This window comes from Mastacembelus armatus, chromosome 3 (genome assembly GCF_900324485.2).
Source record: "Mastacembelus armatus chromosome 3, fMasArm1.2, whole genome shotgun sequence".
NCBI classification, from domain to species: Eukaryota; Metazoa; Chordata; class Actinopteri; order Synbranchiformes; family Mastacembelidae; genus Mastacembelus; species Mastacembelus armatus.
In genome coordinates, this window is record NC_046635.1 from 24,867,505 (window position 1) to 24,894,636 (window position 27,132).

Here is a 27,132-nt window from a genome sequence, read left to right on the forward strand (position 1 = left end):
ATTTTTAGACATTCAGCACAGCTGTCCTGTTGTACTGAGCATGGGTCCAGTTGAGCTTCTGGATCTTAGATTCTGCTGTTGGATATTCAGTGTTTTTTTAAAGCTTTCCAGGCAATGTCTGTTCGAAATTTCCCCAAGCCCAAGCTGTGATAACCCTGATGGCATCACTGTCATGTTTCTCAAACTTTAAGAAGCACAAAAGATTTTATACAACCAATTACACAAGGTGAGTAGAACTCACTGTGATGTAAAAAGCGACTTGATGTGATGTGTAAAATTGGAGCATCCAAATAACAGTGTTAACGTTCAATCTACAATGTTTTATTGTCAGTAACATCTCATCTGCATAAGAAAACCACACCCATTCAGCAATATTTATAAAAATATATTTCACAAAGTAGGAAACAATACAGGGTTTCTTAGATTACAGTACAGGGAGTAAATAATTGAACATACACGTTTATAGGCATTAAAGCACAGTAGAAAATATGATCTGCATGTAGGACTATTCCATATATATTGTTTAGTCTACTGAGAACTGCCATAATACTGTATCAGTACAAACTGAGTACGCACGCAGCTGTAGTGCCACTGAAATTCTCTTTATGTGCAAGAGCTAACGTGCAGAGACAAAACCTACCACCTCATTGAAAGCTAATGACGTTAGCAGTAACTCTATGTACAGCACAAGTCTTTTTTATTGATATCATACAGTTTAAGTACATTATGCACATAGTCTGGATATGTGTCTTCATTATTCTTGGGCTAATGTGATCTGTGTTTCCTAAATGAGATTTGATGTTTTGATAGAGTCACATACTCAGGTATCAATTGGACTATTGTGCTCAGACAGTCACTGGATGTACCTCAGAATAGATTATAAGATATATTTTACATAGAATTGACATGTGTCAAAAAGGTCCCTTTTCTATAGTCCCGATTATTTAGCTCACCTTGATTGTTACAATGTGGAGCTCTTGTTTGTTCATTTACAGATAATCTATGTTATCAACTGCAATAAGTTAATTGGCTGTAATGAAAAAATGTCTGCAGATTGTGAAATAATCTAAACACACTCACTTTAAATTGTCAGCACAGAAACAAAATGATTTAAGAACAGATATACAAAAAAATCATAGAACAATAATGAAGAATCAACACATTTCTTGTCAAAAAACAGTAGATTACAATTGTATTTAATGCTGCTTCTGTAAAAAGAAGGCCTCAGAGTTTCTACATTTCACTTTTTTGTCTTCACTTCAGTCTTTTATAGGCTAGTAACATTTGCGACCCACACCTGTAGCGTGTAAATACAAAGAGTTCTATAAAGCAAGCCTTTCTGGGCTTTAGATAGTTTATAAATGTGGCCACCAGAGAACATATCAAATAATAACAAATTCACCTTAAAGCCAATACTGGTTTGTCTTTTTGCTTTTTTCAAATCATACGTACATTCATCATTGTAATATAGACCATATATTGCTTTTTCATTGTTGCTTCAAATCACAGATCAGCTGTGTGGCTTAGAGAGACACAAAACAAGAGTCCCTTTGCAGCTTCTGCAGTCCAGCTTGCTGTCCATGGAGCATATGGTGTCCACTCAAGCTTCAGAGAACCAAGCAATCTCCATTATTTCCTTTCAGTGGGCAACTACCAGCAGTCCCAGGGTTTTTCTGCTACTGGTAGTCACAGCAAATGACTAACACCCAAAATACTGCTAGATACTCCACAACGGAATCTAAGTTAACACTCCACAAGAATCAAATATCTCCTAATAAAGACATTGTTTGGCTCAACAATTACAATGCGCTTGACGTAGTTGATGACGACTGCTATATCTCACTCTAAGAAGAATACAAAAAGGTGGCGCCCTTTAACTGTTTTTTTTTTCTTTTTAAACACTTGTTTCTAAAAGCCAGCAAACCCCCTAGCATTTAATACACAAGTATGTGGACAGAGAAAAAAATCTTAAAAGTCTTTTCTAACATATTAAAGGTCAGGTCTCACGGTCGCTCTCACCCACAGAGTAGAGCTCCCCAAGTCTTCTGAAGCGTGGGCCCCACTCTCTGAGATAGTCATAGTTCTGGTCTGAGTCTGATGACGCCGTCTCCAGTGAGCTGAGTGAACCGGCAATGGATCCTCGACCCTCATATCCATAGATCTGGATGGAGTCATAAGGTGGTGCTGTGGGATCATTGTCTGCTTCATGGAGTCGTACGTTGATAAATTCGTCCACATCCACACCATTGGGGCCTGAATGTTGGCCCGCACGGGGCATAAACTGCAGGTCAGGCTTGATATCCTTGCGTGGTAAGTAACCATTGATGCCATCTGGGTTCTGCAGTGTGGCTATGTCGAATGCCTCTGTGTCCTCCTCGCCACCTCCTTCATCATCATAACGGATAATATTTTCCCTCACATCCTCATCATCCTTGATAATCAAAGGCTCATTCTTGTGTCTCCTCAGGGTCACAAATAGAACTACTATTACTGTCAGAAAGAAAAAGAAAAAAAGACACAAAGTCTAGCTCAAGCTTTGACAAGTAAATTTCCTGTCAGGATAAGTAGATTATTTATCAAGGCCAGATTAGGCAGGTTATGATCTACATCATTTAAACCATTTCATGGTAATAATGTTAAAATACAAAAACTAAATACCTCACCTAAAAGGAGTATAATGCAGGCCAGGATGGCAATGAGAGCTCCCATACTAAGACCAATAGGTAAGACATAGGCCTCCACGTTGCAGGACTGGACAATGCCGTCCTTGCTGCACCCACAGACTCGGATGGTCAAGGTGTTGGTGCTACTCATCGGTGGATTTCCATTGTCTGTCACAATGATTGGCAGGAAGTACATCTCCTGTTTCTGTCGTCGGAAGGTATCATGCTTGGCTAGAACACTGATTGAATTGTCTGTCAGAGGGAGGTAAAGCCAGGGATGAATTTTTGCAAGGATCTGTGAGAAATCCATTATTATTCATGGTGGTGACAGACTGAAGTTCTATTATTAAATTGTGTGAAGATCAGTGCAGCATGAGGGTAAACTAATTTCACATCAATCGTCACTAGGCTTTTTAGCATTCTCACGTTCTAGTGCTGTAGATGGATTTCAGTCACCTTCCTTTCTCTTGACAGTCCAATTTGGGAATTCTGAAAGAAGGCAAGCCCGGGTTTGCTGTCCCCTTTTGAAAACTGAGGAAATGAAGGGACCACTGTAGGCGACACTGACTTAGAAGATGGCACATGTCGACCCAGAAAGGTGCCAGCTGCTCTTTGATGACACTTCTGTGAAGCTGTCTGCTCATTAGCTGGCTCTCCTTACCCTGCACACATTATCAAACACTTGCATTCCCATAAGAATCTTCTCCTGCTGATCTTATGGAAAACGTACAAGATTTTCTGATAGCCTAACCTTTGCCTCTCTGCTTGAGTGTGCACTGAAGAGAGAGAGGAAAATAGATCTGGTGATAAGGTATAGGGAGACAGGCCATGTTGAAACTGAATTGACAGAGCAAACTTAATCAAAAGATGGAATGCTCCATGATAGAATTATTTGCTTTGCACAGTCTGTAATTGATGTGAACATATGCTAAGATTTATTTTCTTACGAGTGCTGCCACAAAATGGTATGCTTTGCTTTGTGAGCACCACCATGTCCTATTACATTTGGATCACTCAGTAGCGCATAGCAAGCATGCAAGTATCTACTATACTGTAGTAAACCATCAGGGCTTGTCCTTGCATACAGGTCCGTTTCATCCTCTTGGCAACTATTGATGGTAAGAATAGAATTAAACATTTCCTGCCCATCAGACCATCCAAGGAAGACTGACAGAGAGACTGCCACTCAAAGAGAAAGACAGCTGTGTAGATAACCTTCAAACAGACTGAACTCAATGGAGTTACAAGAATGCTGCTTTTTTTTTAAATAATCTTTTTATATATTTGGGCATGTTAATAGTTGTTAATCTAGCTACACTGATTAATCCAGTGTACACTGAAATTTTAATGGTCCCCACAACAAAAGCAAATGCTCATTTGAATACAATTTTTTCTATAAATAAATCATTATATGGGATTGCCCGAATGACAGTAGTGATAGCAGAAGATACTAGGCATATGAAAACTTTCTGAACTTCTAAAATCCAAATTAGGTGATCAACTACAGAGACAGCACATTCATTAAAGCCAAATCAGCCGGAATTATGTACTATATACTATATATGGGCAGTCGTGGCCTAATGGATAGAGAGTCGGACTTGTAACCTGAAAATTGTCCACCTTCAATACCACGATTGAGGTGAGCAAGTCACCACACCCCCAACTGCTCCCTGGGTGGGGCAGCACCGGTTGCCCACTGCTCCGGGTGTGTGTTCATGGTGTGTGTGTTCACTGCTGTGTGTGTGCGCTTTGGATGGTAATGGAATTTCCCCACTGTGGGACTAATAAGGGTAATAACTTAACTATAATAACAAATTACCAAAGAACCAAAAAAGGAAATGCTGGTAGATCCAATTTCATCTAGAAAGAACTACACATTATTTATATGACTTCTATATTTTCATATTACTGACTAATGTTATTGTATATTTATAAAAATTAGAGCAGTGAGCTATATAGAAATCTAGTCTAACTAATGCCCAACTGAAATCATAAATTTTATCCATCACAGTCAAACATCATTATTTATATCAGTTTTTATTTATTTATTTATTCATTTTTACTTTATAGCTGAAGGAGGAAACAGGTGTTATAAATCCTGTTTTGACCTCCAAACCTTTGGATAGGATGGCTGGGTACTAACACAGGCAATCTAACACAAGTAATTGTAGCTTTCAAGCTAAGAACACAGTTTTATTAGGCTTTTTAAGAATAAGGACAAAACTAATTAAATCTGAACTGACTGAATTTGATATTTTGCAGGTAAATTGTTAAGATGTTATGTGTGCCATGGCTGACTACGATAAGATAAGATAAACTTTATTCATCCCAAAGAGAACTGACTAGCTAATTAGTCTGCAAAATTATGTGAATAAGCACTTTTCTCTTAGTAGATATTTGCCTGCTAGCTTGTTCTGGAAGGTAGATGCTACCAGATAGGTACAATATGAGATGAATCCTGGTGGATGTTAGAGCAGACCGCTGATAATTATATGATAATGCTAAAAGCTAAAATGTGTGACAATAGTGTAAGTAGAGAGGAGTCAAAACTGACCCAGTGATATTGACAGTGTTTGACAAGTTACTTCCATAATGTAATACATTAAATATTACTAGTTACCGTAATTTGAAAGTAATTAGTCACATTACAATATTATTGTCTCTGAACTGTAATGTGTTACACTACTGTTGTGTTACTTTCACAAAAATAACCACAGAAGTGTGACTAGGCCTTCTAAAAATAAAATATAGTAAAAATATAGCTAAAAATATAGTTTATTATTTTTATCCTTTATACATCCAGTGGAGGTCGACCTATTTCTCGGTTTCGCATATAGTGATGCACTTGAGTATTCCTCATTTCTCTGATGAACTGAAAATAATGGGAGCATGCCCACCCAGCTGCAGTCTAGGGCTGAAAAGCAGCCCTTGAAATAGGACCCAGCCCAGCTTGACTCAGGCATGAGGGTGGTTATTTGGGTAGTATAACCATTTGTGCTGTCATGACGTGTCACCTTCTTTCTACTTGGAGTGTGTAAATATCTTAAAAGACAATGATAAATATAAAAATGAACAATTCATGCGTGGTGACCATCAGACATTCTGCGATTCTCTGGATTCTACAGATGGCCAGTCTGCCTCTGTGTCCATCTTGCAAATGTAGAATCCATCTCTGCTGTCTTTTCCACCATCAAATAGCAACAGGAAATAGACATACAATGTTACCCGTACAATTGTTTCTCTGGTGCTGAAATGTGTGGCTGTGTTGGAAAATTCTTGGTGTATTGTGTGTAACTGAGATTGTAATGGGTATAATATTACCTAAATTTTTGTAGTAATGCAATAAATTACTGAGTTACTGCAAAAATAAGTAATGTATTCTTATAATGTATTACTTTTGTTATTCATTAATCCAAACACCCAGTATTGGTTCTGAAGCAATATATTTCCTAAAGCTGCTAACATCAGCCACCACTAAGTAGTGGTCATACCAGACCAAGTTAGTCTGTGGCTGTAAAACCCCTGAGTGTTTTAGTTGCTAATGAGTTCAATTTTACATTTGCAAAAGGAAGACTGTGTTTCAAAAGTTATCCACAAAGTCAGAAATGAGTTTCTATCAGTAGAATTACATTTTTGACAATATGATCAGTATGTTGTCTCAGTTATTCAGAATGGAAATCTGTGCTCTGTTGGACCACAGCTCCTGACCCAGAGTTGTCAGAATGCCTGATAACTTGTACACAACTGGTCAGAACCGTATGCATTTTCCCCACTGTGGGCAACCCCTAACCTCTTAAGTATGCAATCCCTACAATTAGACTTATCATCCCAAACAAAAGCAGCACACACAGGGTTACAGGAGCCTGACGCTCTTCACTGAAGTGTCTCCCACAGCTGCCGATTGAGATAGAAATAGTCGCTAAAGTGCTGGGGGATATGGTGCTTCTTTTCTACATTCAGAATTAGCAGTGGGTGGTGTGGTATGTCATACATAGAGCTGAATCACAACACATATATTTTGATTGGTTTCAGGAAAGTGAGAAATAACAGGCTTTTTTGCTGTTTGGACTAATGCAGAGCTGTGCTTACATTAGTGAAACATTTCTAGTGGGGATTTTATCTATTACACCATCTTAAGAAACTATTAAAGCTCCTCTTAACAAAAGGGCAGGGTTCAGGAACCTGAATTTTTATTCACTTTGACGTTGATCCATGATTAAGACTGAGTATTTAGCAGTGAGTCTGTTCCACTTCTAACTTTCAGTTTGTTGGCAGCATTTTTGCACATGCGTTTATTTATCAGAAAGGTATGAATGTACTTAGCCAAGGCTATTTTTGCATTGCCTGTGATTATGGTACTGGCACCTGGTCTCTTCCTGGTTGCCTAATGCACCTGTTTTAAAAGTAAAAGGTTCTTTTTTTGTCAAAAGCTGAGTAGTCCATTTGATGACCTGATTTTGATGGACTCCCTCTTCTGAGAGGTTGCAGGAAGTTAGCCTGCAGCTTCTGCACCGAAACAGAAGGCTAGTGCCATATGAAGATTTTTTGCCCCTAGCTGAAAACATTACACGTCATCATGAACACAGCCTGTTCAGAGCCGGGTATGGAGGGGACTACAGGAGAAGAGGAACTGAATAAAGACGAAAAAAATAAAAGCAAATAAACTAATCAGAGTATTTAGCAAATAAATTTAGTGCCATCTGCCATGCTGCAACAGCTCCTGGGAAGTCACCCTACATTGAGTTGCAAGACTACCAGGAAAAGCCATTTGGATCCCATTCATTTAGTTTCTCTCAAAACGCACTGGGGAGTAAAAAGAAACTGGTGTCCATACAATTTCACATCTGCTAATTGTGAGCTACACTGATCTACCAGATTTCATCTCCAGTACGGCTAACGTGCCGCAGGTTAGAGATTAGACTGGAAAGTCATTGGAGAAATTCACAGAAACTTCAGTCATTCTGCCACAAAATAGTTACTTCTCTATGGATTTTAGTCTCTCACCTTGGTTGTTTTTAATGGTAAAATTGGGGTTGTTGAGCATCTCTGGAACCAGACGATAATCAAAGTAGTGGCCCTGGATTGGGTCATCTTTGTCAACTGCACTGACAGTTTGAATCACCTGTTTTGAAAAGAGAGACAAGAAGATATACAGAGGAGGGCTCAAAGGCATCACAAGAGCCAGCCTATTCATTACTCTGTTTTGCCACCACAGATTGCCTCAGCGCAATACTGGCTGGATCACACCTGATGAAATATATGCCCTATTCATTCCTGGAGTTTGAGATTATTATCAATGAGGTCCTGTCTAGTCTGGCACACTTTCAGGCTCCTGGCTCTATCTGTTAATCTGTCATCATAGGTCTTATCATGCTGTATGTCTTTATGATTGATTGGAAATTAGAATTCAGGCCCTGCAGGACAGTTTCCTTTTCTTCAGTTCCCTTTTTTCTCCTCCTTTCAATAAAGCTCCCTATTGTAAGCACGCAGGTCCCCTGAATGAGGTCGACTGATGAGAGGGAGAATGCTAAGCACTTGTCCAGGATTTTTGGCTGGGGGAAGCATTGTGCCATCTGGAGGAGGACATGAAAGAAAGTCTTGAATTATGATCCACTCTGATCAATCCTGACTGCTCTCATTTCCCCTTTGCCACATGCACACTGTGTCAAGGGAGGACTATTGCAGGGAGAAAGGACTGTACTCCCACCTCTGTGGTTTCCCAGTGAAATAAATAGGCTATAATTCACTCTGGCCAATCATTAGAAGGGAGGAAAGAGAACGAAAGAACGAGAGAGAGGAAGAAGGTGATAGATCACTGGTTTGATGAATGAGTCTTTTTTCTTTACCTGTCCAGGTTTCCCATTTTCACACAGAAAGGCCTCGTATTCAGTGGCAAACTCAGGGGCATTGTCGTTAATGTCCATTACTCTGATGGCCACAATTGCCCTCGATATCTGACTGTGATTTCCTTGAAGATAGATAGATAGATAGATAGATAGATAGATAGATAGATAGATAGATAGATAGATAGATAGATAGATAGATAGATAGATAGAAGACAATGGAGAAAAAAAGTTATGCATGAAATCCCAGGTAAATTATGTAACCTAGCTTTAATTTCCTTTATTTTCCATCTTTATTTCTCCCTTCATTTCCTGAGTTGACAGTCGGACAGATGATAAGACACATCAATCTACTTTTCAGCTGGTATCAGTGGTGCAAAACAGGATTCTAGGCAACTGAAAAGAAAAAAAAAACATTCAAAGTGCTTATGAAAATCTCCTGTACACTGTAATGTTTAAAACATGAGGGTTAAAACATGCATATTAATGAGTCATTGGTAACTGAAGTCTAAAAAGACAATAAAAGGCAATTTAATTAGATTAGATTTTGATTGGAATTATTCATTACTGGTAATTGACAGGCCTTTTCGAGTGGCTTCCGGAAACGGTTGTATTTATTAATAAGTGGTGCAAATGCCAAATTTTAAAGCAATTATCTATTAATGTGGCCCCAAAGGGGTTGTTTTTTATTTTACAGATTTCTTTATTTATTTGGGGCCATGCATTTTATCTTATGAGAATAAAAATGACTTGTTAATGATGGGAAGTGCATGTTTTGGTCATAAAATTAAAATTTCCTGAGCAACGAGGCTGTCTCTTATGGCAGCTGATAACAAGTCAAAACTCCTTAATGATTTTATTTTTCTTTTATCATTGTATTTGCCTCCGGATGCTCAGTGGTGCAGTGGTTAGCATAGTTGCCTCACAGCAAGAATGTTCCAGGTCAAAATCCTGTTTGACCCTGGCGCCATCCTGTGTGGAGTTTACACACCGTGTCAAGGGAGGCGTTCTGAATTCAATTTGTAAGATTGAACTCGATATTTATGCTACACAAAGTTTAGACATCAACAATTTCTAACTAATTATAACTATATAAGTATAAAAATCTGAATGATTAATTTACAGAAAGAAATATATGATTTTTTTTTTAAACTTTTAATAAAACCATAATATGAAGCTGTGGAAAAGATAGCCCAGAAATTCAAAGCCTCTAGCATCCAGGAGACAAGTTGAAAAAGAGGTAACCAGTGAGGAGAGTGGGAATTGACAGTCTGATAGACAGTGATAGATGGATTAGGGCAGAGAGAAGGAGACAGAGCCCCCCCACCCCCTTGTGTGACTTTCCCCGAGCAGCAGACAGGGAATAGAATCTGATTAGTCAGATGTCAACTGGTGCGAGGCAGGAGAACACGCCTCCATTTGGGTGGTGAATGGCATTGGGATAGAACTGGAAGCACATCTATTCCTCTACACACTGGAGAAGACACCCAACTTCCCCTCCCCATCCGTGAAGAATAGTAAAAATGCCATATATATTTTGGCAAATTCTTATTAGGTGCTCTCAAAGATGCCACTATCTCAAGCCACAGTTACTTTGCCAAGAGGCATGAAAGCACGCTCTAAATGTATGGGTGCAAAACTTGACAAGGCAACCAGCTTATCAAATGAGACACATTCAATTCCTCCACCGGGCTGTTATAATGGCGGGACTTGTCTGTACTGCACGGCCAAAACATTATGACAGTGTTTGGGCTTTCATTTATTCTGACAATTAATGTGTGTTTCCTTTGATTAAGGAAAGAAAGCGACAGAAAGAGGATGAGACATAGAGAGAAGGAGAGAGATAGAGCAGAAGAGGACAGGAAAAAAAAGTTGCAAGCTGTGTAAATTTCTATTCCAATAGCTTTAAGGGGTACATTAAGCTTTATCACAACATACAGCCCCCCTGAAACAATCTGTATGCAAATAAAGCCATACATATGGTTTGAGCTGTTTGTAGCTCTGCCGGCAAGATTTTCTACGTAGTCAGTGAGTTTTGCAGTTCGCAGATGTTCTTTAATCTGTAATGGATGCTGGCGTTGGAGCAATCCACTCTGGAGCATGTCTTTAAAACTGTTTATTTGATACGTCTTAATGTTCTTGCACTTCCACAAATTGACTACTGAGCTGTTTAATTCAATCAAAACTCAGCAAATTAACGTATTTAATGCCTCTGTGGATTCAAATGCTAATTGTTTGTGCCATATTCTTGGAGCAATTAAAAGCACTGGTTTACAAAATGCTACACTATTGAACACCGGATTGTGTGAAGCAGGTCAGTGATTCCTTTGACTCAGACAACCTACAGTATGAAGATGTTCAGAAGAAGATATTGTATGGGTCTTACTTCCATTCTCTGTGTTAAAACATGCATGCCAATGAATTTCTGATAGTAGGTTAAATTTGAAAATAAGACATTCTAGTTTATGAGGAACAATAGGTACAGCAGGTTAGAATCAGGAGATGTTGCTTACTTGATTCTGTGGCAGTTACTGTGATGTTGTGCCACATGTCTGTCTCTCGATCCAATGGTTTGGCCAGTGTGATCTTCCCATCGTTCACATTGATGTTGAACTGCCTCTCCAGATCTGTGTGCCGATCAATGACATACCTGCAGTGTCATTAGAAATTTGAGACAAAACTATTTAGTGACGGCACCACTGCAGTTGTGCTGTGCCTAACAGGGTGTTATCCATCAAGAGAAACCTGTAGATTAATGCACGTTAAAATGGTAGAAAATCAATAAATATCATTTGAGGAATAATTATAGCTTTCAAATGAGCAGCAGGGGGCACTGAAGCCAAATACGGTCCAAGAGCTGTTGGAAGAACATTAGTACATGTTATGTCAGGGTAAGAGATGGGGTGTTGTTAACCCTGTTTGGGATCTGTCAACACTCAATGGCTCCCAAAGGCTTTCCATTAATGAGTTAGGATGGCACTATGTCACAAGCATGCTCAAACAGAGGGTGGGAGAGGGGATAATGGATGTAACGGAGCTGAACCAGTGAGCTGCCTTTTACGTGTGACCTTGTCTGATTTAGTTTTTTTTAAGCTTTTAGATTCATGTCAATAATGCAGCACCCTTTTGGAATTATTCAAACACTGTTTCAAGGGAAAGATCTGAAAAACTTTCTTTTTCCTGATTCTTTTTCTCTGTGAGCCTGTCTGTGACACACTGACTTTATGTGACTTGTACAGTCTTAAAATTACAGTGGCAAGACATAAAACTATCCAGAAAAAAATACTCCACTGGAGGGCATGAAATTGGAATGCACATAAAAGAGAATTTTCTGATGCCACTTGAAGCTGTGAAATCGCTCTTTCATGTTGCAATGCATACAGTGCCAATTCTTGGGACGAGCCCACACAAAACTGACTAAAAAAGAATCTGTCATTATGGGTCATCTTTGGTTTCACACGTTTCATTTGCCATTATGTGTGACTGTCATAAACATCCTACTCACCCAAAACACAAGGCCGCAGTGAGTCACATGAGCTAATTGCAAGTATTTCCATACCTCCAGGACAAACTGTCCCTGTTCCTTTCTCTCTCATTCTCACTCTCACATCCTCCCTCACAATTCTTTTCCATCCAGCTGGGTCTCAAGCTCTTCTTAATCCAATCCCCCAATCCAATTTTTTTCAGACTCCCTACCTGAGACAGACATTCCTTGGCCATCAGGCACCTGCTCACCCTGTCTCACTTCCTTCCTCACCCTGGGTCTCGTACCATCTCACTGAGCAAGTGCTCATGCCTATCAGTGCAGACCTATTGGCAGGGGACTTGCTGTATTTATATGAGAAAGAGAAGAGAGAAGGAGGAAGAAAGGGACTGGGTGAGATGGAAAGAGAAATAGAGAAAGAGCACCAGAGAAAGCTGAAAAAAGTCACAACAACAACAATTTATATGAAGGAGGACGCTGCTTATACAAGAATGGTAGGAAATGAAATAAATAAACCACTGGCCCAGATTCCAATTGTTGGGGAGATGTACCGAGCCGTGACATTTCCATTTTTGAGATGAAATGGTGTAAAATCCTCTAGACGCCAGGCTGGGAGAGGTCCATGAGGGCCGCCCCCCCAAATCCCTCCCTCCTCTCCTTTTTCTCTCTTGCCCTGCAGACGCAGAGCACTTTCAAGGCAGTCAGACAGCAGCAAACCACCTGGGAGCAGCCTCTCTCCTGCAGACTGAGTGGATCCCAGTCAAACTCTGACAGCCTCACGTGGAAGCGAGGAGACAGACCCTGAAATGTTCTGCCACCTGTCACTCAAACTGACAATGTGATGTGAAAAGAATTAAAAGCAAATAAAAAATGATACTCAATGTTATACGTGTGCAGTTTTCCTGAATGTGATGTGAGAATGTGTGGAAATGTGTATGTGTGTCTATATGATTTCATTTCAGTTTTGCTTTTTTTTTCAGAGATCATAAAACTGCATTGGACTGACTTCAGTCTAAGTGTTAAACACCAAGTGGGCTATTTGTGTCAAATAATTGACTGCCAAGTAACAGATATCCAGATATATTCAACTTCAATTTAAAACAAACATAACACACTAATCAAACTGCATCACTGAGAAAAGCTGTTTTGTGCATAGAAAAGATAACTACAAGTAACTATATTCTTGTAATCAGTGAGACTGTTATTCTCTTTTACATTTATTATTCTTTGGTGCACTGGTGTGGTGTCTCTGCACCGCATTTTGCACAGATCACCTGTCAATCAAACGATAGGTAGAATAAAATCTTTGCTGAGTTTCTTTAGGTAGCAATGTTTTGTCTGTGTAGCTGTAGTTAGCCCATACTAACTCATTATTCAGTGCTTTTTTTTTATCACACAAGTGTCAAATGAGTTTATCCACTTTATCCAAACTTATATTTACTTTGCACAGATAATGAATGAATCACAAAACATACTCAGTGTGGTCATTCACAACATCTGTCACCATCTAACCTCAAGCCCTGAATACATTTCTGTAGGAAGGTTCTGTAGCACAGTGATAGAGTACACACTGAAAATGATTTATCTGAACAGCAAAACACCACATTAACTAAGAAATTCACCTGTAGAAGTCACCTGTAGTGATGTAAACTATAGTAATAATAAAAGTTTCTAATTTACTTAAACTAGTTGAAAGTACAGTTGTTAGCACATTTAGCATTGAACTGAACCCCAGTTGCATGTACTGAATACAAGGGAGAAAAAATGTAAGGTGCCTAGGAGTGTGTGCTATCAAGTTGCATTATGGGAAATGCTGGATTGATTTTTTTTTTTTTTTCTGAACAATACTTTAGACAAAAACATGATAGTAGACATAGTAATAGAAACTGTCCTACACAGCAATTTGTATTTAAAATGAGTTAACATTAGCTAAGATTAGGCACCATAAGCTGCAAGTCATATCAGCTCAAGCAAGGATGTGCTACCACACCGTGATTTAATTAAGGTGGCATTTTGTGACTTGTAAATTCAATATTTCATTTGTACAAGAAAAAATGTATTTTTTCTTCATTCAATATTTACATAATTTCACTTTAAATTAGGTTATTAAAGGATTCTGACATTTCAGTGAGACATTCAAAAGTATACATTTTAGTGTACATACAAAAAAAAACATTTGAGAATGCTCTGCTGGTCAAATTAAGGAATGGTAACAGACTCTGAATTAACTCACTTTTTTTATTTCTGTGCCAAATGTTTTTCACTTATTGGCCAAAGATATTCTCTTATAAATATTATATTGCTATATATTGTCAGGAATTCATTTCTGAAAAAAATTCTGTGTATATTTGTATTATTGTTGTTTCTTACCTGCACTGTGTGTTAAAGTGAGTACTGGATTTTATTCTCTTTATTCTCTCTTTTACACTCTGAATATGTGTGAAGAAACAGAGGTGGAATGATCGAGAAAAATGTTGTTTTTTCCATCGAGAACAAAATCTCTCTGTGACATTCCTGCTTGTTATTAGGTCAGCAATTCCACCGGGGAGATAACAGATGTAGAACTAATTTTTTTCTGTCCCCTGAATGCTGACCATTTGTGTTTTAACACTACATCTTATTCAGGTTGGATACCAGGCCTTTTTTTACCCTGAAGGTGATTTCTCTTGAGGGCCAAAAGTAAAATATAGACAATAAAAGCAAAATTGTAACTCAAACATGTTTAAAATCCAAAGCATATTTTTGCAATGCTTATAACAATATCAGTATGTTGAAATAAAACATAGCTACTTGTATTCCATGAAATCCAGTAGTTTGTGTTAGACAGCTATAGTGACTGCCAGATGTCACATTGCTTTTTATGTGTGATCAGTCAGGTAGAAAAAGACAGAGCACAGGCTCCAGAGAGAAGCAATACTGACGGAGTGTTTCATGGAGTGCACCTGAAATGTTGTTGGTTGGATGCATTAAGTACAGCTAAGGGGTTGTTTGTCTCCTGAGTGCAGAGGACATGGCAGCCCACCAGAGCACTCGCCCCAAGTGGTTTAGACTCAGACTGGTTTGGTCTGGTCTGGCTGGAGGGGAACTGATACAGAAAGCGATTCTAATCAGAGGGGTCGACTTGAGAGCTTGTTCAGATGGTAGTCAGAAAAACGTTCAAGCTAATGATGCTATTACTGCTGCCACTCCACTGCTATACAGTAGATCCACCTTTACTAACTACAGCTAGCTTTTTGGGAGACTTTCCAAGATTTGAAACACTAAGTTAGATAAGAAACAAAGAGGGAGAGAAAAAGAGACAGAAGGGAGGGAGGAGGACAACTGTAGGCTGGAAAGTGTAATTTACGGGTAATTCAAGTGTAAAGACCAACACCCTGCATGTGTTACAATTGAAACATTGACCATTGTTTTCACAGAAGTACAGAAGTATTTCTTGACTTATTTCAGTTTTCTGGATAAATCTAGAAAATATATAAACTGTATACAGTTAATGCAAAAACTTTATATTTTAAGGCAGTTCCACAGTTATAAATGAAGCAAAAAGGCTATGAAGCTGTAACATGCTGTTTATATTTTTCTGATGTTTTAGAGACCAAACATCCAAAAAAATAATTGGAAGATTACTTGCAAATGCACATTTATAATCATTACTTGCAGGTCTGTATGCAATCCAAACAAACAAAGTCTCTAAGTGTAAATATTTGACATATTGTCTGATGAAGCTTTTGTCCAGACTCTTCATTATTTAAAACCTGCTTCTGTTCTTGTAAGAGGCATTGCTGAAGCTACAGCATTCTGTCAGCCAGTATATCTGAAAGATTATAATCTTCCAGACTGTAATAATTGTATCAGCCTAAAGCTTAGAGTTACAGGCTAATACAAACCCTGGCTGGAAGTAAAATCAAATGGTCTTTGGTGAGGGTGATGCATCATATTAATCCCTCCATGACAATAGTTTGTTTCATCTCATCCCTCCACAAAGAAAACACTTGACATCTGTGATAGATCTCTCTCATCTCGAAGATTTACTGGGAAAGGGTGAGGGGGCCAAAAATGTATGTTGGGACTTCAGAGAAAATCACATGTTGAGATAAAGCAATTTGTTGTGATAAAATTCAAACTGGCAAGCAAATGTTTGGTTATGTGTGTAATGTTCTGGTATATTTTCTCCTCAATAATCAGTGGCTTTACAGGACTTGGCAGATGATTAATGCAGCATTCTATTAGCCACTTAGTACTTACTCTTCTTTCTTCTTAAGAATAAGATTGAAAGTTTGAGAACGAGCTTTATTAAAAATATTCTAACAACCCTTTTCCAAAAAGCTCTATCCTGTCTCTGCCTGCCATGCATTTTTGCCCTGACAGTCACACAAAGCCCTTGAGCAACAATCTATTCTGAAAAAAAAAAAAAAAAAACTTCTCCAGAAAATTATAAAATTGGTGATTAAAAGCATAATGAACACTGTATTAAGTGACTAACCTCAGGACAAATAAAAAAGAAAGAAAGAAAGAAAGTGCAAAAAGGCAGCTGAGATGCTGCATTAAGATGGCAGCCTATGACTCAGTTTGAACTGTATCATGCTCAAAAAAATGTAACAAGGGCCAAGAGGGTTGAAATCTGCACAGTTTCATAGCATCGCATGTGTGAAGAGATCATGTTAACATGGTACTGCCACCTGCATGCACACTCATTCATTATTTAGTCGGTTTTCCCTTCATTAATGATGAACCAAAAGAGGTGAGTAACAGGAAAATAAGCAGCCATAACTAGCTATTAATCCTGCACATAATTCAGAAGAACATGCTATTCTGAGATTATTAAATGTAATGATGTACTGGACTTTTACTCGCTTCATTTGAAAAACTAGTTTCTCTAACTTAACTGTGTCTAACTAACATACAACCACCATGACACAAAATGAGGACAGAGAGAAGCAAAAGATGTCATCATATCAGAAATTTACTTCTCTTTGTACTAGAGGACCGACACTGTGCAACCTCAGGCCTCAATTCCTCTTGGCAATCTCATCACTAAACATGAGGATGCCACCAGAAAAATAAAAAGTAAAATGAATTTGTCCTGCTCTATAGCCTCAGCCAATCTATGAAACCCAGCCTGCTCTCTGCTCACCATGCAATTACACACAACCTGTTGAGTGTTGTCCCGGGAATGTGGTCAGCAAGTCACTGGAGAATTAATGAAATGCCAAGATGGAGGGAGAGAAATTGCCTGTATAACCTATCCTCAAGGTGCCCTTGTGGTATTTCCAAGAATAAGTCACACAAGAGGAGAATATAGCAGAGAACATAGCAAGAGAAAGTTGTGCTGCCTTCAACTCATAATCTACTTTTTCTGTATATCTGTGGAAATTAAAGTGGCCATTGAGTTGCTTGCTCATTGCCAAAGACACTACCATAGTCTCCAAAGGTCACAGGTATGAAGAAATTTAATTGCATGCCTCGCTGTCAGCCCTTTTATTAAAACAAGTCATTATAGCCTGAAAAGACAAATTTGTTAACCTACTCTCTCCATCACTTCTTGAAGTTAAACTAAAGAACCTTTTCTTTTTCAGGTTTTGGATTGCTCTGGTCAATCAATAGCAAATGATTAAGCAGTAACGATTTTTTTTCAGTAGCTCCCTCTTAACTGCTTACCTGACAAGACTCCCAGTAGCGTCTGGATCTCTGGCAGTGACTGCCCCTATGACCGTGTCAATGGGGGCGTTTTCATTCACTTCCAGGAAGTAGATGGGTTTGGAGAAAACAGGAGGCTCATCTGAGTCTTCCACCACAATCTTTACTGTAGCTGTGTCTTTGAAGGGCCCTCCACTAATGGGCTCAGAGCGGATATTGGTGGCCTCGACTTTTAATGTGTAGGCTTTCTTGCTCTCGTAGTCTAAAGGCTGTCAGGGGGTCACAGAAAGAAATGGTAAAAATCTGGTTCATTGTTCAGCAGAAGGTTGATCCCTTTTTTCCACCTTTTCAGATCACACATTAACATGCAGTAGTGGAAAGTGCATTAACTCAAATTAGTACAATTTTGGTTTTCTTGAGTATTGTCATATAATGCTAGCTTACACTCTGCTACAATACAGCTATACCCCTCAGGTGTACATTTGGCTGGAAAACAAATGGTCAACATAGAATAATTTGATCCATTGCTACATATTAATGAGTTAGTCCACAACTTTTACAGATTATATTCAGTTTACTTGTCAGGAGTATGATGTGTTGTGTAGCTCTGGAGGCAGGGTTCCAACATGTGAATGTAAACATGAGACACCAGTGTTAAATTGACTTGGATTAGAAAGTAACAAAATCAGTAAGAATAAGTAAAAAAAAAAAAAAAAAAAAGCTTTGTTAAAAAGTTTAAAAAGGCCAGAATCTTCACCAGGCAGGAAGAATGTGAGGAAAGACACTGTCAGGACTACAGTGTCCAGTGCTTCTGGAGCTTGGGGTTTGATCTCTGCTTTGTCTGAAATCATTCCTTTAAAAAGTGTCTTCTGAGTCAAATTAAAGTATCTAAGCACTTCTTTTGAATAAAAAACATTCAAGGCAAATTTCTCCTTTTGAAAATTTAAACAATAAGCCATTTTCTGTTGAGTATCAAACTTCTGAGCTGAGTAAGCACCTGCACTATGAATAATTTTCTGAATTCTCTTCTAAAAGGAGCCCTGCCATCAGAATAATTTAAAGAGTCTATAATCACATAAAATTACACGCACAGGGGGCTGTAATATGAAGTGATAGAGTTTATGAGTGACTGTGATAATGTCTGTGGTGTCCATCTATTACACCAAACAAAATTTATTTGATAATCATTGTGATTTAAATCAGTCACAATAATTGTAATTTTCAGAGTTGCACAACCTGAAGAGATTTCCAGCCTTTATTGAAATGGAAGAGCACAAATCTCTCTACTAATACTCTCAGTGACAGCAGCTTACATTATTAGAGCTTTCAAACTGCAATCGCAACCAGCTCACATAAAACAAATGTGAAGAAGTGCTTATTCAAAACAACAACAGGTATAATTTTCCAAGAAGAAATAAAAAAATATGTTTTACAGGACATCTTATGTGACTTACATGTCTGTTTTATCACTGTTTTTGAGTTGTTACACATTATTTCCATTACAGATGGCTCATTATTAATATTTAAAAGAGAGATGAGCGTTTTAGTCTCCTAGCATCTCTGAACACAGACTGTCACAATTTCATTCAGAATCACCTCTGGTCACTCTCATACTACTAGAATAATGGGATCAAGCCACTTCCATGCTCCATAACCAGGATTTATAGGGAAATCAAAACTGGGTCTTGCCGCATGAGGGGTTAGGAGCTGGCTTGGGAAGAGAGGAGAACTAAGAGAAGGGAGATGAACAAAAAATGAAATGTATTCAGTTAGAGAAAGAGGATGAGGAATTTTCCCTGAGGTCAGACAGGGGCAAGGCTGAGAGCTCTGGGGTGTAGGGGGGAGGTGGGTGGAGGGGTGTCTAATGGATTCAGTTGTGAGACAGTTGTAGCAGTGAGGGAGAGGGGGATGCGACCCAGGAATTTGACTTTACTCCTGGCATCAGGACACTAGTAGACAGACCAAAGCCACCGAAGCCTCTCCAAGCCCCACTCCTCCACAGCTGGAGATGTTATTTGCAACACTTTCATTATTAACCTCCCATTCTTCTCACCCCCACCCCTTCTCCTTACTCCTGACACCCAACCCCCCCTCTCCATTCGAGTCTTTTCACCCTCTGTGATACTGCCGTCTGTGCTGAGAAAGTACATTTTGTTGCTGGATCTCAAGCCAATGGATTACACTTTAACTCTGAGGGTAGAGGAGAGTAGGAGCCTGTATGTGGTTGTGGCTGGGTAGTCAAAATAATTATAAGGAAATGTAGCGAGGGAAAAGGCCCAAGTTTTAATATGGAGTCATTTACATCTACAAATATTGGTTTAACCGCTGGGTGTCTAACAGCAGTGGAGCTATCTGGTACTTTACTGTTACTTAATATTATGCCTCCTCTAAGTACAGTGGTTTAAAAATGTTTGTCACAGCAAATGTGGTTTTAATTCTAGACATACTGCTAATTTGAAGTGATACTTTCACAAATTGTGTACACTCTCAGGAAATGTATGTAGTGATTTATTAAATTACATTGGAATATTTAAGCTGCAACTAATGTACATACATCCAGCGCTCATTCTCCTTTTAGCTAACCTCTGAAAAAATTGTTTCTTCAATAACTTATTGGAAGATTGTGATCTGTAAAATCAAACCATGGAGCAAAAGGAAGCTAAAACATTTCAGAGTCCAGGGGAAATTCAGAGTTAGAATCAAAATCCCTGCAGCTTTCATCCTGGAAAACTGCTTACATTGTTTTACTTTCCCCTTTAAAAAACATTTCAGAATTAGTCCCACATCAGAGCATTTAGAAACAAGTCATATTTGTTCACACTGTTCTAATAGAGAGGTTAAAGGGGACATGGGGGCTCTCTCTCACTGTTGCTGGCATATTTAATTATACCAAATCCACTTGAATGGTGCAGGGAAAACAGTGGTAAACAGCTTAGTTCATTAGCCTAGTTAGGGTTGATTAAAATTGTTTTAATAGCAATTAAAAAAAAAATACAGCATCTATGCAAGCTGCTCCTTGAAATACTGTATAATGTCCCCGCCATGGAATTAGAATACAAGTCATATTTTGACCCTTTCAAATGATTAATTCAATAAACGCACACAGCGCTTTTAGTAATCCAGAGAGAGGCAGTTTGATTTTTATTAGTATGCACAGTGCTAAGGTTGCACAGCTACTGTTGATTATTCAGAGATTCATGGGTGGAAAATGAACATAGTAGAGCTCCATATCGGATATATAGAGTCATGGTTGCATAGCCAGTTTACATTCTTGTATGTTCCAGGTAAACAACATGGTTTAATCAAATTAAGACAAAATTTCTAAACAGACACAGCAGATGTACACTCAGCGACACAAAGACATCCCTATTTCACCTCGCCATGGTGCCCTACCCACAACCCTGTTGTGTCATTCTTCCGTCTCTCTGAAGCATTAGCATCAAATCAGTATGTACACACGGGCCATTTAGAGACTTCAAAGTTCAGCGTTGGCTGCAGGGGTGAAAGCTCAGCATCCTGCTAACATCCCTCGACAGGCCTGGGGACCGGCAGATAAAAAGCTTAAAGCCCAAATAGCAAAGAGTCTCTCTCCTGGCTTGTGCCTCTCCAACCTCAGTTAGATCAATATGTTTTAACCTTGCCGCAAAGGATCTTTCATAATTTGAATTCTGTGTAAGATGGCAGTTTATAGAGCCATACAGCTGTTGACGAGGGCAGGGTGTATTGGGAAAAGAGTTACACTAAATCTTTTCTTCTGTTCACCCTGATTGGAGAATAACACTGGTGGGAACAAAAACAAAAAAAGCACTACAACTGCTTCTGTTAACTGATCTCAACACTACTGTCTGGAGGCATGCAAAAACAGTAAGTGTGCAAATGCCTTGCTACTTTCCCAACACATTATCATCTAGCTTGCTTTAGTGATGTAGACAAAGCACTCAAGACCACAGAGAGAAAGCTGAGCAGACATGGGAGGAGTGAGGCTCTCGGCGGGACATGGAAGTGGAGGTTGCCTAAAAGACTAACACATTTGACATTTGCTTTGTCAACATTTAGAGATTTTATGACTTTGTGTCGAGTTTGTTCATCTCCAATGTTTTCTTTAGTTAGAGTGAATTGTAGTCCCAGCTGATCTTATACATTACACCTCCCACACGGTTCATTCTTCACGATTTAACAGTCACACCACATGTCCTTGTGGTGATGTCATTTCATAATGCAACACAATGGCATTGCACATTGAGTGATGTATAATTGTTCTCTCCAGGATACTGAACTAACCATATCTCAAGACTTAAGAACAACTATCAGTCACACATATGAGTGCATCTGCAAACATCTTTGACCAAGAAGAGCGTCTACATACTTTTGGTAGAACATAGAATACACACATAGCGTACATAAATAGCAGGTGATGTCTTTGACGCTATGTGTTCATCATCCTGGTTTGATTTTCCACAGATGTCCCTGAGATACCGCTGTGTCTAAACTTGCTTGCAGGTCACAGTGTTATTAAAACTCATCGCGGTTTTCAAATTTAAATTTCACACACGTCAATACTGAGCAAAATATAGGATTGGGTTCTGTAAATGTCTGCAGGCAAGCAATGATACCCAGGCTCAAACCTCTGCAGCTTTTATCCTGGAGGAAATATTCATTCTGCATTTTTACTGCATCTCTGGAAACTTATTACATTGTGTGAAACTGAAAAACTGAGATTGTGGGACATTTATTCTATCAGCAGCAAAACATGTGTCTTAGCCTCTGCCATACCTTCAAATTAATCTGATGAATGCAGTGCTATTAATTCCAACACTTTCTTTGCCAACATCACATTGTACCCTACCATTATGTGCTAATGTGTTTGCCTCAAGGTAAAAGAATCAGATTTTTTTTTGACAGGGATGTTGCTAACTTGCATTCCTCAGGACCATGCAGCTGTGAATATCTTGAAGAACAAATTTAATGAGCAATGTCTTTTCTTGTCTGAACAACTACTGCCAATATAGCCTTGAGCAAAGGAAATTAACTGCTCTGGTGAGGTTGCTTTGTGGCCAGCGGTAGAAAACTGCACATTTCACATGTGGATTTGTAAAAATTAGAAAGAACAACGGGCAAATCTAGGTTCAGTCCATCTGCTCTTATGGTGATGCTAATGTGAGTGTCAGCAAAACAGAATTTAACCAAAGTTTGAATTAGAGCTGAACCAATTTACAATATGTAACAAATTGCCTTAAGCTAAGGCAGCTACAGCTAAATGAGCAAGACTATTATGTGGAAATAAGATTAGAATGTCGTGCCAGTAAAAAAGTTCTTCAGACTACTTAATTTTTTACAGATTTGCTATATTTGAACACATGAACACAAAGAAAGTCCAACCGGTAAATATACTCTACTTTGCTACTTTACATTTATTGCTGCTAGTTCTTTTATAGATGTTTTGGATGGGCCAAAAGTAGGTTTATGAAATATATACGGAAACCAAATGTTCCTATCGACTGATCTACTTAGGGGGCAGCCGCAGCTTTTCAATATTTAATATTATACTTTTGAGTATAGCCACTCTCAAAACCAAGGCACAGAAGCGTTAGACAAAGAACAGAGCAATCTGGCCTTATGTTCGTACACTATTTAGAATGGAAAAAAAAAGTATTTTTGTGTAGTACTTTTCGTCTTTAAATCATTAGCTGCTAACATTAGTGAGTGGACCTTTGAGCACTTGTACCCCGCAGTCTACAGCCTTGTTGTGCTTAAGAGTCATTTAGCGACTTATAAAAACAGAAATCATGAAATAGTAACTTTAACCATTTCCAGCGATTCTCTAGGTCTTACCCTTTTCAGTCGGAGAATCCCTTCTTGTGTCTGAGTGTCTGTAGTAATCTCAAACATGCCTTGTTCGTCACCCTCCAAAATGTTGTATGTTGATTTGGCATTCTCACCAATGTCTCTATCATTTGCCTTCACCTTGCCACCCATTTTCCCTGTAGGTAGGTCTTCAGGGATTACAAACTCATACAAACCTGGAGAGGAAGAGACATAACGTAGCTCTTTGGTTGTAGAAATGTGGATTGAATTACAAAAGGTATGGAAGCATATTACAGTAATGCATCATCATTAGACAACACAGGAGTTAGAAGAATTACTTTCTGAGGAGAGTACGTGATGAAATCTACAAAATAACATTTATTTTGCCAATTATGGCCAATAAGACAAATACTCATTTATGGCAAAAGTAATCTGTTTCTCTGTGTAATTTGATTTGAGATGTTTAACGTTGTGATGTTACTTACTTTTAGAGAACTTTGGTGGGTTGTCATTGATGTCTGTTAGTGTGATGGTGACTGTTGTAGTTCCAGACAGGCCTCCCATGTGACCTCCCATGTCCTTAGCCTGAATGACAACCAAGTACTCCTCTCTCATCTCCCGATCCATCCCATGGAGAGCGATTTTGATGGTTGCTGGAGGTAGAGACAGTTGGACAGGCAATGGAATGCAATTATAAACATGATCTGCACATCATTTTAATGATACTCGTGCGAGCATGCACAAGCAAGCACAAGAAGAAGCATATCCACCTTACTGTCTGGTTTATGACATGAATTATTTCAGACCATGACTTTACAAAACAAGGACTCCATACCAAGCAGAGGTAAAGAATTCCCCACAGGTTTATTCTTAGAAAAAGCACAGTTTGTGTGAGCACTGTGTGGTCATGACTGAGTCCGTCCCAGCACTGAGAATCAGCTGTGTTTGTTTTTGAATGTGTTGTTCCACCGTCAGCAGTCATTTGTATTCTGATTGAGTGTGAATTATGCTGTCTGTCTTGTATAATCTTGAATATTGTATGCAGAATGGACCTTATTGACTCTGCCACAGCGCTGAATATAAAGAGGGCTCAGCACCGGCACATACGGATAATCCACTCAGGAAACAGAGGCCCCCAGGATCATCAAATGAATATAAAACCCCTCATAAAAGCCGGGTTTTGGCATGACACCTTGCCTAGTTCCTGAGCTGCCTCAAACAATGACAATATGCTTGGTTACAATGAAAAACATGGGAGGGGTTGGGACGTTGTCTGTGCATGTATCTTCTCTTCTTGAAATAGCTTTTCAATTTCAGGGCCAGTTTTGCTTTTGGAGGTCACATGCAAAATTGATGGTCTAAACAACTAGAGAATGTGAAAGAGTAGAGCTAGATATTTTAAATATAATAGTTGTCTAGCCTCATCAGTAAGACTGCATTGGAGGGAGGAGAAGCAACCTCATTAGTCAGATAATTAATAACTAGGTATCTTATTGTATACAAGTCTTTCTACTATTGTGTCATTGGGGTTTGCCTCTACTTTAAGCATTAAATGTGCTATTATTAACACAACTCTCTTAGCTCAATGGATTATTAAACTCTGAACAGTAACGACTGACAAAAAACTGTGCATTTGTTGACCATGGGATCAGCACAACATATCGATTTGGACCAGTTCTTACTTTCACATTATTTCTTATCCTTGCATTTCACAAAACCTTTCTGTACACCATGTGAGTTAGATTTTGTGTTTTGTTGATACTGGCTTTATTTCCACATTGTTTCAGCATCACACCGACCGCAAAGAAAAAAATATATAAATAATTGCAAACAGAAATTTTTTTCAATTTAGGAATTTAAGAAAAATGACTTAGGATCTACAGGTAAAAAAAATCAAACATGTTCGACCTGTTAGACCTTAAGCTATTAAGATTGTAATTTCAGTAATAAATGTAGTGAAAAATGAATACATTAAGGCAATGGCAAATTACACAAATACAAAGGCTAAGTGCTCAGTAAGTGTCACATGCAGAAAGACCCGAGACCCTTAAGGTGCTCTTGGAAAAAAAAAAAAAATCATCCAGTCATAGAAAAGTATTCTAACACTTTTAAACTGAGCAAACAGAGATGGGTTTACTTGGACAGTTAAACTCAGGCATATTAGACTTATATTAAAATATTACTCTATTAACTACAAAACCACATACAATAACAGGTGGTGTAAATCACATTTGTACTTGTAAATGTACATGGGACACCTTAAGACAGTGTAATGGACAGAATGAGTGAAGATGAATATATGATCAGAACAAGAAATCACTGCCTTTTTAGATCATTTATATGCCCATTGCTGTCTGCTCTACTAGAAAAAACCTATAGAAAAAAATCTTATATAAAGTAGATAGGTTTATGCTTGGTTTCCATAAGCAACATTTATACTCTACATACTGTTATGTCATAAGTCTAAACAGTAAAAATGCTTTTGTATGTATATAAAAAGAGTGACACAAACAAGTCACTTGTACTTTCTCCACGCATACACACACAAATATACTTCAGCCATCCTGCTAGAAGCAACGCTCATCTCTGTTGATCATCATTAATTATTCAAATTAATTCCTAATCACTGAAAAGGGAGGATAGACAAACACTCATTTCCATAGATATTTGCCTCAACTTTTTTTTCCACCGACCATTAACCAAGTGATGAATTGGGGCATGATGTTTATTTATTTATTGAATGCTTTTCATTTTCAATGTGGCGTTGTAAGTGTCAAATGCATTCTAATGGTTGTTTTCCCCTTACCTTTTATTTTTCATTAACATTCATTAAAACATCTGGCTCACTTGAATGAGCCATCTGCATGTGCTTCGCAATAACACAAAGCATGAATGCTAATCCTTAAATTGTCCGTTCAGTGCGTTTTCTATAGCCACGTTCCGGCTGCAGATGCGTCACAGTCGTGACACTTATAGTGGCGAGGACAAGCCCAATTTCTATGTGTTGAACTGCATGTTCGTCTTAATTATGTACATAAATTTTGAGTCTGCCTTTCTTCCAGCTTGTTTATTGTGTGCTGTTTTCCAAATTGTGAGCAGTCGATTTCCATCTCATTTCTTATTAATGTAATTTTACCATTATTTAATCATATTGCTTACAGACACATGTTAAAAAGTCAGCTGAAAAAGCAATTAAAGATCCAATCTGGAATCTACTTTGAGATAACTTTATGCATGCTGCTGCTACTGAAGAGTTTGAAAGGAAGAAGTTATTATTATTATTGGTATCATTATTATTATTATTATCATTATGAAATTATAAACCAATGCAATTACACAGCAGCATGTGAGTATCGGCCCATTTAGCATTTAGGACAGCCCATCAGCTGATGGAAACATACAAAAAGCTCAGCTCATATGAATCGTATAATTTGTAGTTTTAATAATGAATTTCATGCATCCCATTGTTGAATCATAGAGTATATCAGTGACAATCAGATGACCTAGTTAAACCATGACAGACATAATAAAGAAACTGTTGTATTTGTCCTGATGTATTTCACAGATAGAGGCATACTTTTGTCCTCAGCCGCCTACATGTGTACACTACACTTCCTGTTGTGAAAGGGGGCACATATATCAGTCTTATTAACCATCCTGACTGGTGCAATAAAAGGGCCAAGATGAATTTAATGTAGATTCT

General features: G+C 38.4%; 1 protein-coding gene across 1 annotated transcript in view; it reads right to left on the reverse strand.

The window, feature by feature from the left end:
* Positions 1–1,996: 1,996 nt before the first annotated feature.
* cdh8 (cadherin 8) overlaps positions 1,997–27,132 on the reverse strand; it is an 80,969-nt gene continuing 55,833 nt past the window's right edge. The window contains exons 4-11 of the mRNA XM_026293569.1: positions 23,915–24,082; positions 23,457–23,644; positions 17,646–17,893; positions 11,020–11,156; positions 8,510–8,631; positions 7,668–7,785; positions 2,664–2,915; positions 1,997–2,490 (exon numbers count right to left, since the gene is read on the reverse strand). Of these exons, the coding sequence (XP_026149354.1) occupies positions 1,997–2,490; positions 2,664–2,915; positions 7,668–7,785; positions 8,510–8,631; positions 11,020–11,156; positions 17,646–17,893; positions 23,457–23,644; positions 23,915–24,082 (1,727 nt within the window). The remainder of the gene's footprint in view (positions 2,491–2,663; positions 2,916–7,667; positions 7,786–8,509; positions 8,632–11,019; positions 11,157–17,645; positions 17,894–23,456; positions 23,645–23,914; positions 24,083–27,132) is intronic.